The 15,564-nt window shown below is 37.1% G+C and overlaps 1 protein-coding gene across 1 annotated transcript in view; it reads right to left on the bottom strand.

The window, feature by feature from the left end:
• LOC135703595 (unc-112-related protein-like) overlaps positions 1 to 15,564 on the bottom strand; it is a 51,526-nt gene that overhangs the window by 4,785 nt on the left and 31,177 nt on the right. The window contains exons 2-4 of the mRNA XM_065224854.1: positions 6,150 to 6,298; positions 693 to 1,085; positions 22 to 599 (exon numbers count right to left, since the gene is read on the bottom strand). Coding sequence (XP_065080926.1) covers positions 22 to 599; positions 693 to 1,085; positions 6,150 to 6,298 — 1,120 coding nt within the window. The remainder of the gene's footprint in view (positions 1 to 21; positions 600 to 692; positions 1,086 to 6,149; positions 6,299 to 15,564) is intronic.

Raw genomic sequence — 15,564 nt, 5'->3', positions numbered from 1 at the left:
TGTTTAACGCAAATAACTCACTTCAAAAATCGCAAATAATCCGTCAGTTCCGGTATGTGTGTAATGTCTCCAGCATTGTGTCCGTTACTTGGTCCTTCCAGCGTAATCTGGAGCTCCCGCAGTGCTGCGTCAACATCATCATCAGCGGCATTATCTAGACTTGATGTGTCGATTCCCGAGTCCGGCTGTGGCACTTCGTTTTGCAGGTTCACCTGGAACTGCAGTGCGCCGAACATAAGCATTTCTTCCTCGGTGCATTCTATTTCCTCGTTTAATAGCTGCCACTTTGCCTGTTCGTACAGCTGGTTAATGCGTACTTGATCATACTTGGGATTGAGGTCGAAGAATGTATAGTACTTGAAGCGTAGGCAGAGAGTATCAAATTCTCGAATACCTTGCTCCATAATGGACAGCGATGAGTCCAACCAGCCCACGTTCATACGTGCTCGTTCTACGAGCGTTTTTGGTTTAACCAAACGTGATCGCGCTTCCGGACTAGGGGCGCATGGACTGTACGCTAGATTATCGATAGCATCACCCAAACTCGAGGATGACTCGTTGAATGAAGTGTGTCCATTCGTGTAATTGTGCCTCAATGTCTGTTGGAAAGGAAATAGCAAAAAAAAAAAATGCAATGTAAATTTTAGACTTTACCTAAATGAAATCATCATCTTCAGCCATAACTTGCTTACCCCAGTAGGAGAGCTGATTGGTGTGCTCTGCAAAGCTGGTTTGTTGGGCGTATAATGTGGATGTTGCACCGGTGCACAGGAGAATGGTCCTCCGTTTGTTGGTCCATCGAGGCTACCGCTGCTGCCGTGGAAGCCAGTAGCTGTGGCTGGGATGAATGTGTTGGTGTCCGAGGCTGGGTGAACAAAGTCTCTAGCATTGCCGTTTTGTTCGAAGGGGATTTTCTTTTTCGGTAAATCGGCATAATTTTTCTTCAAGTGGGCTGGTTCCAATGGCTTACATAGTGAAAGTTCCTCCGGATGCCTGATGCCCAGGTCTTTGCAAAGAGCTACTACAGCGCCAAAAGTTTTAATCGAGTAATCCACACGGCAATCCAGGTATCTCAAATCCGGCATCTGTGGGCATAGACAAGATAGACAAAAACATGTATCATGATCACTAAATGCAACCCGCCTAAGCGAGTGGCGAGCAACAACCTACACGCGACCGTCTTATTAATTCAGAATCGAACGGTTTATTGCTGTTTCTTTCCTAATATCGACCTGTTGCAAAACGGTGGTCGCGGCCAACGCGTATTTGAATTTCATTCAGAGCTTCGCTGCTTGAACAACAACGAGTTGTGACCAAACGGAGCGTGTACTTCATTCATAAAAATGTCGTCGCGAAGTAACTAATGATAATTATATTTACGCGCTAACGCCGCTAACGCCGACGCAGTTTGGGGACATGTATGGCTATAACCTACGAGGGCAATAGATTGCTTCTAACAAAGCACGTTTTTTATGTGTTTAGGTAAGATTGGTGTATGACCGTTGAGGCTGAACTTTTTCGGTTAAAGGTACGTGAAGCTGCAGCCTTTTTTGACATTGGGAGTTATAATTTTCTAAAATTACAACCGATTTTTGTATAACTGTTATAACATAGCCTGTACTGAAGCCCTACAGTAAAAGTATGGACGTCTGTCAAAAGTTGTTCCAATCGAACCGTCAAAATGCACCGCTTTGCTCGATTGGAACAGCTTTTATCAGTTTTGTGATGACAGTCGTCCATACTTTTACTGAAGCGCTTTAGTCTGTACTAGTTCTTATATTATAAGAACTAGTATAGACCAGAGTCGATGTTATAATAAGAGTCCCGCCAAGAGAAAATGTTGCGAACAAGCAGCACTGTTTGGGATTGATTTTTCGTCAGAGTAAACGGCAACCAGATTTTTTGCGTTACCATTGGATGACTTTCATTCAGAAGTGAAAAATTTTATGTCGATTACGGAGCTTCTGGGAGACAAAAACAATTATAGCACCTGAAAAAGGTTCAAACAAGTGCTTGGTATAAATACCACAATGTACTAAATAAAGCGAAGAAATGTTGTTCATCTAAAATTACTAAAATATTGTCAATAATGAATGCAATACTTGTAGTTGACTGGCTGTGGGAACAATGATGTTTATTTACTTTGCTCGTTTGGTACCCCGCTTGACAGTTCGATTGGTACTTCTGGCTTCACTCTTGGCGGGACTCTTAGGGGCTGTTAATAAACGACGTAGACAGTTTTTTGAAATTCTTGACCCCCCTCCCCCTGCGTAGACAATTATCCATACAAAAAATTTAAAATTTGTATGGGCCGTGGATAATTGTCAACCCCCCCCATAAACTGTCTACGTAGTTTATGAACAGCCCCTTATTATAACATCGGCTCTGGGTACAGACTAAAGCCCTACAGTAAAAGTATGGACGACTGTCACCACAAAACTGAAAAAAGCTGTTCCAATCTGTAATGTCCGACTAATAGAGGCAAACTGAATTCGTTGAGAAACCGTGATGATTTCAATTAAGAGAACGTTTTCTAGTTGATGTTTCAAAGTAGACTGAAGCTCAGCTTCAGCTGTTGTTTATTTATCTCTTTCTTTTTGTTGTTACAGAGTTAAGCCTGGTACGCAGCTGAAAAGAAAACGGAAAAGTAATTTTTGAGGATTTTTCCCAAAAGAAAATTTGACAGCTATAGTCTGCTAAATTTTGAGATTATAGGGAGATGTAGTCAAATTGTAAAATCAACACTTATTAGTGTTTATGTTGTTTAAATGCATCCAAAACATCAGTTTTGCAATAAACGCCAACATTACCTAACGGAATAATTGATCAGACCATTATTCCGCAAGGAAAGTGAAATTGCATTCAGAATGCGCCACCTTCATGTCGATCACGATACTAATGTAATCGATCTTTCCTTTACCGATTTCTTTTGAACTGCGTACTTGGTCAAGAAATGCTAAGGAAAAGAAATTTCTTTAGCATTCCGTGTCCTATCCCGTAGCACGTAAAAACGTCATTACTTTTCAGCTGCGTACCAGGCTTTATTTTGAACTGCGTAGGTACTGGGTCAAGAAATGCTAAGGAAAAATAATTTCTTTAGCATTCCGTGTCCTATCCCGTAGCACGTAGGCATGAACTTTTTTCATGGATGCCAGTAAGATCATTTATTTTTTATGGTTGCCAAAACAACTTTTTGTGCCTCCGCTTATCTATCGAATCTATAGAATCTATAATTTTTACTACACTACACCGGTGTAGTGAAAGCAGCAATAAGCGCGAGTCATTGACAGCTCATCATCATTTGTTTGTAAACAAAGGTGAAGCCAATAGCAACACCTTGATTTTTTTCGGTGTGCGGCGATGTAGCACCGGTGTAGCTACACCGCAAAAACAAAAACGACATTAGTTTGATAGCGGTTTTGTTTGTTTCTCGTCTCCGGTTTCCGTCGGGATTTATCGATAGTTTATCGTATCCGAACAACCTAGGTCTACCAAATTTGCAAGAATTTAGAATGCAAATTGATTCGTTGTTTTGGGGTTCACTTAGTTTCAGTTGGTTTTTAATATTCACCGTCTGCTCATAAAAAGATGTTTTATCACAGAATTTTATTTTTGGAAATTCATTGGAATGCTCAGATTTTATAGAAAGTCTGCATGACAAAGTTACACACCAAAATATACTTCTGGATTTTTTTCAATACATCATTTAAACTTTCAGAGGGCCATCCACATGCAAGTTAGTGCTGTTATCGAACATTGTAGTGGCGTTTTGCGCCGTTTTAGGCCAAGGCCTCAAAATTGATGATTTCGAAAAAAGGTTTTATTAAAGGAAACGAACGGTATTTTGTTATCTATAATAACAAGACATCGGAAATTCTTTCGCATAAACGAAATTTACTGATCTTGAATGACCATATAATGTTCAAACATAATGTGAATGCATAATGAATCTATCAGGTAACCTTTTTTATGTTAAGTTAGGTATATTCCTTTTCTTTGGCTGTTAACAGCTGTACGTATCTCTATACGAATGGTACCGAATGCCGACAACGCTGCACAAAGTTCTGATCCACGGGCACGAATTAATCGATAAAATCATGCTTACAATTGGTCGAATGTCTGAGGAAGCTCACTTGAATAAGGAGATACGCCACTGAAAAAGGACCATTTCCGACAAATTTGGAAGACGTTTTCAATGGTTTGCTTTTTTCATCGGATCCCATAATTTCCGGATATCGCAAGGAACGGAACCGCGATTTACCCGAAGATTTAAAAGTGCTGTTGAAGATGGAAGAGGATGACAATGCACAAAAATAAGTTTCAGTCTTTCTTAATAAATATATTTTAGAACCACCACGAATATCCAATATCAATTCGAAACTACTCTGATTCGAAGAAGGTTTTAACGTTTTTCTAATTTTAGCTTTTGTTCAAGTTTTTTTTTCTTTTAATATGTTTTTACTACAACGCTATTTAAAATCTTTTTTAAAGTTTTGTCCCTCCAAAATCGGCTCAAAAAATATCGAGCATAGTAATAATGTAACTTATTTTTTCTTTGAAATCATGCATAATTGTATCCAAAACTCCATAGTATACACATTAAAAAGTGTAAGTATGTAAATCAACATAATTCTGACCCTTCTTACAGATCACATATCCTCCCCCTGACCTGGGTTCAGATTCACCCTGAGGACAAAAACTTTTAAATATTGTAACGGCCTACCCTTCATATTACTGACAACTTTAAAGGGGAATTTAAAGGCAACTAAATCTGTCATCAAATACGAAGGCAACAGCCTAAGAAAAGGAATAATCATTTTTTGATATTTTAAATACAGTAAATATATCAATTTTACCTTTGATTACTTCCAAAACTTAAAAAAATAAAAATATTAAAATTAATTCAATTTGCTGGAAACACCTTTAATTATCAAGGTTGAATCATTAGATAAAATACTTCGTTTTTACTTTTGTTTCCTTCCAAAACTTTAATAAATGCAATAAAATAATATTAATTTATATATATATATATATATATACATATATATAAACATTTTATGTAGTTTTATAATTTTGGAACCACTCTAGACAATTATATCTTGAGTTTGGGATGTTTTCAATGTCAATTCAAAATCGGATTCAACACCCCAAAATTACCCTGATACGACATTTACAGCATTTTTCAACTACTTTAACATTTTTATCCGGCCTTTGTATGGAATGGATCCACTGTGCACTGGGCCGATTTCAATGACCAAAATATCAAATGAAAGGTAATTAAAAATATAATGATATAAAAAAATTGGGATTTTGTATTGAAAAACATTGATTGCATATGTTTTTTATGGTTTTCATGGTTTGTAGACAGAGGGCGCAATATGTTTTTATATGTTTCCTTGAAAATCCTGTGTTTTTTTTCGCTTTTGAGTTTATTTTTTGAAGTTACCTATCAAGTTTTGGGTTTTCGCTCAATTCTCCTATATGACTAGACTACCATGCGTCGTGACTATGTTAAAGCCGTTATAAATCAATGGAGATGCATGGTAGTCTAGTCGCATAGGAATATTGAGCGAAAACCCAAAACATGATAACTTTAAAAAAAATATAGGGTAGAGAACTACTTCGGCCTAATCGCCCATTTTGGACCTATCGAACAGAAAACATCAAATAAATCCATGATTTCAGAGTTAACAAGTCAATTATGCGTTTGGTACGATACTTTTGTTAATAAGCTACCAAACGAAGTCAATGAGAACGCGTGATATGAAGGTTTGCACCCATTATTCCCAAAAACAAAAGAAGCGCTGAGAATCAATTTTTATCTTCATCCGATAGGCCGAGGTAAATTCATTGGCGTTTCAATGCGTTAGGCCGAGTTTAGAATCCGTAGGCCGAGTTTGGTGTCAAGAAGCAGTGTTAGACTTTTGACAATATCTCAACGATTGGTTTCTCTTTATCAAATCTTACGGTACGTACGGAAAGATAAATAAATTTGGAAGCCATCAGTAATAATAACATTCCGTTTGGTGCTAAACTGCGCTAGATTAAGTAAGACTAAGTGCGGGTTGTGCTTAATAGGCCAGAAATGGGGTAGTTAACCCTAACTAAAAAACGAAAAAAATCACTGGACACAACACAACATGGCTTACCTGTACTCGGAGGGTTTTGTGCATTGGTGTGAAGTGTAGAACGGCGTCCGCATGCAATCCCACCTGATCGAGTGTCGATTTGGTTCTCGTTAACCATATGTTCCTCGCTGGCCACCATAGTGCGTGGTCGGACCAATCTTTCGGGTTTTCTGAAAAAGTGAATGAGAAAAAAAAATAGTTCAATAAGTGCTGTTGGTTAGCAGTGTGCACGTATTAAAATAGGCATTCATTTGGTACCATAGAAAATTTAAATAAGTGTGATGTCAGCACGTCCACAGAGAGCATTGCAATCGAAATACAGCGAGTATATTCAATTTATAAAGCTAAAAATATACACTTTCTGCTAATTGTATTCTGCCCAAAACGAAGAAACGATTACCAGAAAAGATAACCAAAATCTATTTTGAATGATTGAAGAAAAAAAAACTCCCGCTTTTTAATACATTGATTACTATATACCACCATTTTTATGACGACGGTATTCTTTATGTTGCTTGGAGTACCTACACACAACAACACCAGCTCCCTAGTGCTGTAGACGTAGACTAGTGGTGCTATAGTGGCGCCAAACGGTTGACCTTTTCGGTGAGTGAGAAGTGCGATTTTGTCTGATGGTGTCATAACATCGCGCTTTATTGGATGGGTTAATTGGATATGGTGAAGGTTCCCGCTTCCACCAGAACTAACTAGGAAAGACATAGCGCTTTACAGATTAAGCTATTTCGTTTGTAATCTTCTACAGGGAATCGGATATGGATACAGCACACGCAAGCGACGTCAAAATGCGTGCGTAAAAGTCGTTAATGGCACGGCTCGTATATAAGTTGCTCTCAGATTTTCGATAGGGCATAATTTTAGTAACTGTATCAAGGTCACGAATCGTCTGCTTGGCTTTGAAACTCGTTTCTCATATATCTATATCTACTCCTACTTCCACCGCATCTACCAACGCTGTGCGGTTAAGCTCAGAAGAACCAGAGACAATGACGACGAGGGCTAGGGAGAGTCCCATGAAAATGAAGACACATACAAGAAGGAAGGGAAGAGAGACCTTTTACACACAACGGGAGGATGACAAGGAAGCACACATAAAGTAGAGTTGTACGTTCCTACAAAAATGACGCACCTTGAGACCAGTCGACCTCCGGATGAATGAGACACGGCTTTGAGAGAAACGTCAACGTAACCGCGTAAATGGCTACTCTCTTTGTACCTATATACTTTCTAACTTTCATACCATTCCTTGATGATGATGCCAACAGTTGTGCGTTATGTGTGTAGAAGACGCGTGCCGTGTGGACATTATGGTATCTACTTACTAAATTGCAATGAATGTGCGTGATATTCTTGTCGATGCACACATTAATATTAGGTTAATAGAAATCTCTTAATATCTATAATCAGGCTTGACATGTTCATTTTTATTGCTCTTTTGTTAACAACTTTTCACTCAGTTGATGAAATTTGGTTTTACTTTAAACAACCGATGGAGTAGGATTAGAGTTCAATGTATACACGAATAGAGTATTTAAATCACAATTCACACTACAAATGCATTTTGTCGTTCAAAGGCCGAAATGAGCAGCGAATTTAAAAAGTTATGTTGTTTTATGAAGTAAAGTTGCACGTCCTCAAAATACTTACGGTGCATATTCCAAAAGATGCTAAAATTAGGAATATCTTCTGAACACACTTAAACGCCAAAATGTACGCATTCATCAGAAAACAATTAAGTACATCAATTTTCACTTTTAAACCACTGTCCACTCTTACTCTCAATATGACCATCGGTGATGTTTATTATTATTATATCTCATAGTTTTATAATTTCGAAAAGTAGTATTTTAGCTGTAATAAATGGTCACATGATGTGTTTGGGCGTTTCGGGTTGCCTCTAGACTAGAGCAGGAACTGACCAGAGTCTGAAAACTAAATTTGATGTTGTGATGTTCAATTATTACTCCGTTTGCTCTCGTTTTGGTCGTTTAACGGAAAACATTCCTCAGTAATTATAAAATAGAGTACTAGTTTTGCTCTCTTTTAGATATGAGTGAGAACAAAAATCGCTAAATTTCCAATCATGTTCGAAAAGTACAGCAAAATGAAAACAATTCATACTAATAGTAAACTAAAATCAACCCTCATACAAAATACCATATGATATAACTATTCCACAATACCCTGAACACGTCGTTAAGCAAAATAACCAAACACATTTTATTAGGGAAACTAGGTATGATTTCATTTTGCTTTAAGCAAAACTTGTTTTCATTTTTCTTTAATTTTGGTGCTCGACTTTGCTCGGGGAACTTGTTCTGGCCATATCTCCGGAACCAGTTGACCAAAAATTCCAAAAATATTGGGACCACAGGACCTTTCATTTAGCGGTTGTTGTGTTAAATCCGGCGTGATGGTTACCCAGAAACATAAGCGTATTTATTTTGTTTCGTTTTCGAAAGTCGGGTTTTCAAGAAATATGTATACCCTTCTCTGTAAGAAGGGTAAACATACGGCAAATAGCTTTAAACCGGCTAAAACGCTGCATTCATTACTCTTATATTGGCTGAAAAACTATAAAACAGGACTTAAATCGTTCAAATTTCACCAAGAAAACCTTAAAAACACAAAGATCGTCGCGTGGTACGAAATGGCAAAATGAGGAACTTTTTTCCGACAGCCTGACGTTTTCATTTATCAGTATAGTGTCTGCAAAAGATCAAGTTATTTTTCGTTTCTAGAAGACTGATGTGTTCAGCAAAGTTGTATAGAAAATGTCAAAACAAGCAACTGCTGTATGAGTCAAAATTATCAGCCCAGTATTGTCAGAGTTATGGAGCGTTGTTATGGTTAACTCATTAAAATTTAGATATTTGAAAATAACTTTTTGATGATTTATTTTTTCAGCACACAATGTTCTAGATAATTGTCAGAAACGCAAAAACATTTTATTTTTTGAAAACCTAAAGCACATTTTTTATGTATTTTTATTAACTTCATGCTCTTATTCACGTCATTCCTTGTAACGTTATAAAAGTCAACTAGCTTGAAGTTTGAATCAAGCACTATAAAGCTAAAAACGATTGACTTGCCGCTCTCATATCTACTGCCGATATTTTTTTAAACGATACGGCTGAAACGCAAGGCATTTTGATCTATTTAACCCGGTGATAAATTTACCTTTGTTTGATTACGGTACCATTGGAATTATTGTATGGATTCTTTTAATTTTTTCACGTGAATTCCCTTTGATTCTCAGATTTTTGTTGGACATATATTAAAACACATTTAGAAGTACAATAAAGCATATAATTATTTTATTAATAGGTTACCCATGGTGGCGATTGCTGTTCAAAAAATCAATTCGTCGTCGACGAAAAACGCTTCGTTTCGACTTCCCTAAGCAGGACTCTTGAATAGAGTTTTCCGCCTCGGATCAATTCTTCAAAAATTGTGATTCGGATCCAGTCCTCGAAGATCCATTCCATCGATGAATTAAACACAACTTGGAAATGCTGATTGGATCCTTTGAATGCCACAACCTTATGGTCCTCCATGAATTTGTACACTTTTTAATAATACGGTTAACGGTAGTAGATTGATACCAACTGTTTGTCGTCAATTTCTGACAAATAATTTCCATTTTTCTCCCGAAACTTAGATTATAAAAATACAGGTTAATCATGGCCACGATAGAAATAGTCTTATTTAAATCCATCTCTCTAACCCGTTTCGCTGGTCAATATCTAATGTAAAAAAAAGTCACTACAACTACCATCATATAACCGGACATCGGTCACCGTAACCTTCAGACCTTATCGTAACTATTTGCAATGTTGTGTCTAAGCGGTATATACTTTCCCGATACACAGACACAGAATGCTTTTGATGCTGATAGAATCGATGGTCGTTTGCACCAATTAATGGAATGCATTCTGCTGTGGCACATGTGCACGCAAACTCCAATGCAATGTGCCGTCTGTACACCAATACGCGAAGGAATTTTTATTCAAATTAATAACTTTACGCCACTTAAGCTCCACAAGGCATGTAAGTGGCGAAGGGGGATTACTGCTACTCGGAAAGTGCCGTTCAGTCAGTGGGTCAGTGAAAAGGAAATCCATATTGTCGGCTTACACATATTTTGCTATACATTTTTATTCCATTACAATTTTCTGACAAGTGGAATGTTCAGTATGCGCAATGAATTCATCTGTGCGATTTTCCGAGCCTTTCAAAGATGTCTACTGCCAGTGCATTCAGTCGCTCTAGGCTCTAATGTGCACTTTAAACGACAGACGAAGGCAAGTGATTTCCTCATAATCTATCATCGAATCGGTATTCCGAAGCGAGCGCATATGGATGCTATTAATAACTTACAATCGCCTCCTTTAGGTTGTACACGCTAACTTGAAACTACCCATTAACGAGTAAAACTTCACCATCGAGTAACTGCTACCTATTATTGATATTAATGGGTAACAGTTACTCACTAACCCATTAATGAGTTAAGCCACTTTTCTTCAAAATGGGTGAAATCTTATTCATCAATGGGTACTTTAAAGTTACCGTGTTGAGTATACAATCGGGGATGTATTTGGTCGATCTTCGGTTTGTGTAGATTATTAACGATCGCGTCTGGAAGCAGGCATGAATGAGCCGAAAATCTATTTTGCAAAACCAATGAACATTTTGTGATTTTTAATCAACCGTAGGGGTCCGTTTATAAAGCAAACTATCCAGGAGGAACCGGGTTCGAGTTCTGATCCCGTCATGGAACTTTTCGAGTAGCAATTTTGTTGACTAGGGACCCTGGGCATCCGGTGAAAAATTACACAAAGTTATGTAGGCTTACTAATCTATCAACTAATACAGGGAAAAGTGCTTTAAAAACACGAAGTTGAGAGTAGTAGAAGAATTTCATCAACAACTTCCTTGTAGCACCTCTTAGGATTGATTTTGCAGGTTTTATGAATATCTATGGGATTTTATGGATCCCTTCACATGCACGAAACCTAACCTAAATCATCTCGCACCCACGAACTTTGACAGTTTTGCTGTTTTTTTGGTTCTACGTTTGTGGTAAAGTGACAGACGACTAACTGGTGAAGAAATCAATTAAAATAATGTGGTTGACTGTAATAGAATTGTATTAAAAGCTTGTGCCATCATCCACCAGATGGGCTAGTTTTTTGTTTTGATTTGAACAAAGTTGATTTTGTGTGTAATGATCTTTGACAGTGTGCAAATAGCGTATCATTTTGTCATTTTTTTCTGCATCCAGCAGCAAGGTAAACTGATATCCTAGCCGATTTCATTATTCAATATTGTCCTGTATATGATTTGACTGATTTTTATTTTCCAGCCAATGACTGGTATGAGAGCCTACTAAGATTGTTTTAGAGCTACATAAAGGTTTGGAGATTTATTGAGAAATTTGTTGAGGTTCAGCGTAGTTCGTAGATCTTGAGAACAGAACTACAACACTTCGGGAAATATTATCGAAATTCAGAAAAATTCACAAAAATTAACGTAGATGTTTAGATAAATGTTCAAAGAATTTTTTAAAACTTATGGCAAGCTTAACTATTTTCAGATCAATTTGTAAAACTATAAGCGAAATTTTGCAAATCTTCAGAGAAATTCGCAGTACTTCAGACAAGTCCAAGAATCTACAGTGAAATGTAAAGAATTTCACATAAGTTTGGAGATCTACTGAAAAATTGTTGAACATCAGAAAAGTTCATAGATATTCAGAACAAAGCTACAGATCTTTAAAAAAAAATTACAGAACTTCTGAAAACTCACAAGAATGGTCATAGATCTTCAGATAAATTTGAAGATCTTCAAGAAAGTGTGCAGATTTTCTGATACATTTTTTTAATGGATCTTCAGTGAATATTGCAAAACTTCTGGGGAGTTTTGCCATTTTTTAAATTATATTTATACGATTTCAGGAAAATTTGTAGATTTTGAGAGAGACAAGGAAGCTCAAATATGTTCAGATAAATTTTGAGAACTTTAGGTAATTTAGAAGATCTTCAGGGAAATTTTCAGAACTTCAGGGTAGCCCGAGAGCCTACAGAGGAATTTACAAAACTCCAGAGAAGTTTGCAGATCTACTGAGAAATTTATTGAGCCTCAAGTTTTTTCGTAGATCTTGTCAATAGAGCTCCGTTTTCAGACAACTTTACAGAACTTTAGAAGAGTAGATATTAAGATAAATCTGCAGAACTGTTAGGAATTTTGCAGATCTTCAGAGACATTCAGTGGTTCAGAAAGCTTCACAGTTTCAGAAAAATGTGAGATCTTCAGAAAAATTCATAAAATTTCAGAAAAGTACTTCAATTCCAAAAAACGCAGCATATTACGAAGGTCCAAGATTTTGCAAAACTCCATGGATGTTGGAAATAGATAGATCTGAAGAACTTCAGAGAAGTCCGTAGACATTAAGAGAAGTCTGTAAAACTTCAGGAAGCTCATTCATTTTTAGAAAAAAAAAATACAAAACTTCAGCAAAACTCATAGAACTTCGGGAAAGTTCACCGATCTTTAGAAGTATTTACACAACTTCAGAGAGCTTCATAAATCTTCATAGAAATTTTTAAAACTTCAGCAAATTTAAAATATTTTCAGATAATTTGTAGAGCTTTGGGGAATTTCAAAGAATTTCAGATAAATCTGCAGAAATTTATGGAAATCCAAGAATCTAAAAAGAAATTTTCCGAACTTTATAGAGGTATAGATCTTCTGAGAAATTTATTTAACAGGGCAGTTCGTAGATCTTCAGAGCAGAAATAAAGTACTTCAGAAAACTTTACAGAATTTTAAAGAAATTTTGGAAACTTCAGAAAAGTTCAGAGAGTAGATCGTAAATCTACTGAAAAATCTGCAGATGTTTAAATAAATTTTCAAAATTTTAATGCGGTTCTTGGATTTGAAGAGAAATTTACAGAACTTCATGGAAGTTCACTGATCTTTAGAGATATTTGCACAGCTTCAGAAAATTTAGTAGATCTTCAGAGAACTTCCTAAAACTTCCGGGAAGTCATTAACTTTTTGCAAGGCGTCTGCTTATTAGTTGACTTATACATTTTATGAATAATCAGCAATAGAAATTTGCCAAAAGTTATAAGGAGATTTCTATCCGTGCAGAGAACCGCTTTGAGCGGGGGTTTCCTATACATCCCTGAAAGGATCGGGTTAAATATTCACGAAAAAATGACTGGACTGATGATAAATATTCACACAAAAATCTACATTTAAAAAAAACAACAAAATCCATCTGAGAAAATAATAAATTTATATCTTCCGTTGACCCATCTGCACGAGTGGATAATATATTATTTATACGTCAAACTACAACATCGACTGGTATTTTTAGTTCAACTAGGCGTAAACACTACAGTCATAATAATGGATGCGTGCAAACGCCCCCGTTCGTGCATACTCGATCAAGTTGTAGGTGCTTTTATAAAGGCGATATTGGCTCGAATGGTGGTTTACAATAACGAAATGCCGATCATCGCTCTTTGTATTGCGTCACCGATTTTCCTTTTTCGATCCACACAGATTATCGACGGTATTCGATGGCAGTGAGAAGGTCAAACATATGGATACATTAGTATGTATATAGAACGGGGTACCGCCATATTGTCAGAAATTACACAGCTTCCACCCACCCACGTTCGTTTAATCAATTATGGCAAGAATGTCGGGGCTTTGCTTGACATTCATTTTACAGTAGGTACCTATATATTTTTTATTGTTTGGCTAATTGAAGCTAACAGCTGTTAGGCTCTGTACATAGGAATTATACATTGATATTTGTTTTATACGGCCTATGATGCGTCGCCTATACCGCTTCCAGTTTTGTTTAGATATTTAAGTATGACTAATTAATATGAACTTTTATATTTAAGGGTCAAGAGCCGAGTTTTTGATAAATTAATGCAATTTAAATACCAGCCAGCGTGACAAATTTTAACTCGTGGATCGTATCGAATCCCCGAGTTTCGTATCGCCCGCTTCGAATGAAGAGATTTGGATTTTTTGAATCAACGATTGGTTTCCTTTTTAAGTTTATATGAAGCTATTGAAAATCTCAAAGGATTTAAAATGTATGAACGTATTAATAACGGTGCTAAGCCTATTTGATCTTCCCCCAAGCGTTCAAGACATCTACGAAACGGTTAATTAGATATATTTTTGCATCAATTATTAACGCGTTCTCGTTGACGTTTGCTAGCACACCTTGTGGCAGAGTGCCCATTGCGCAAAACTCACATGTCTTGGGACTGGCAGGGTAAAGAAAATCATCCTGGTATTTTGAAGCGATTGAATCATCGTGCTCTAATTATACACCGGATGACGAATCATTTGTACTTCGGGTGGGATGGGATCGAGACATGGCCATCATCCGCACGCATGAACTGACGTTGCCAAATGACGACGAATGAGCTCTGAGGAGACTTTTGATGGTTCTACTGAACAAGATGCTTCTTCTTCTGGTGGACCTTACGTGTATGCTATTGATGATGGCCACAACGACGCCGACGGACGCCGCTGTTTGTATACATATCCCTACTATGCCAGACAAGCTGTGATAGCGCGGCGCAGTTGTGGTGCGAAACAACTCCAAATAGACGAGCAAAATCAACTTGTGCTGATGGGTTTCTTTTGGATTATAATTGCTGTTTTGAAATCAAATTAATTGCTTAATTTCAAGTGATCCCGGCGACTGACTGGCGCACGAGCAAACACGATTTGTCATAATGAAGGGGTGTGTAGGTATAGGTGGACACTTCTGTTCTACTTCAAGAACGGTGGCCACCACTGTTTGGCTTGTTTTTTTTTTGCAACTTCACCCCCTGTGGCATGAGGTTCATCTGTGTTAGAAACCATCGATTTTTTTCGATTATCGTTTGAACGAGACATTTGTATATACACAACACTTGACGGTATAGCTGGGTTTTATCTGGGATATTAGTACATACAATGCTTGAATGCCCGGACAGAGGTTTCGTCGATTGGCGGAAACCCATAACGATGGTTGTTTCTACGTTTTTATTGCTCTGTTGAAATGTCTAAAGCACGTGCCACTGATTAAAACATTCCACACATGTTTTACGGGTACACACATTCTAGGATATGGAGTTAAATGTGAAATGTAGGTACGCAGTTGCAAAATATGTGCTGGATATTCTATGTACTAACATACGAGGATTGTAACACGTGTGCGCTACATTTGGTTACGACATGCAACGCATCTGGACGGATGCACTCGATTGTTTATCAGATGTTAAAATGTAGTTAAGAATCTCTAGTCAAGTGCGGATGTTTATTTATAACGATGCGTAAAAGTGGGAGCTCGAATTAGGTTTTAAATTAATTGTAATTGCATTTGAACCGTCCGTTT

Source organism: Ochlerotatus camptorhynchus, unplaced genomic scaffold (genome assembly GCF_037179485.1).
Source record: "Ochlerotatus camptorhynchus isolate MF236.1 unplaced genomic scaffold, CSIRO-AGI_Acam_v1.1 ptg000216l, whole genome shotgun sequence".
NCBI classification, from domain to species: Eukaryota; Metazoa; Arthropoda; class Insecta; order Diptera; family Culicidae; genus Ochlerotatus; species Ochlerotatus camptorhynchus.
The sequence above is the reverse complement of the archived record's forward strand: the minus strand, read 5'-3'. Positions and strand labels throughout refer to the sequence as shown.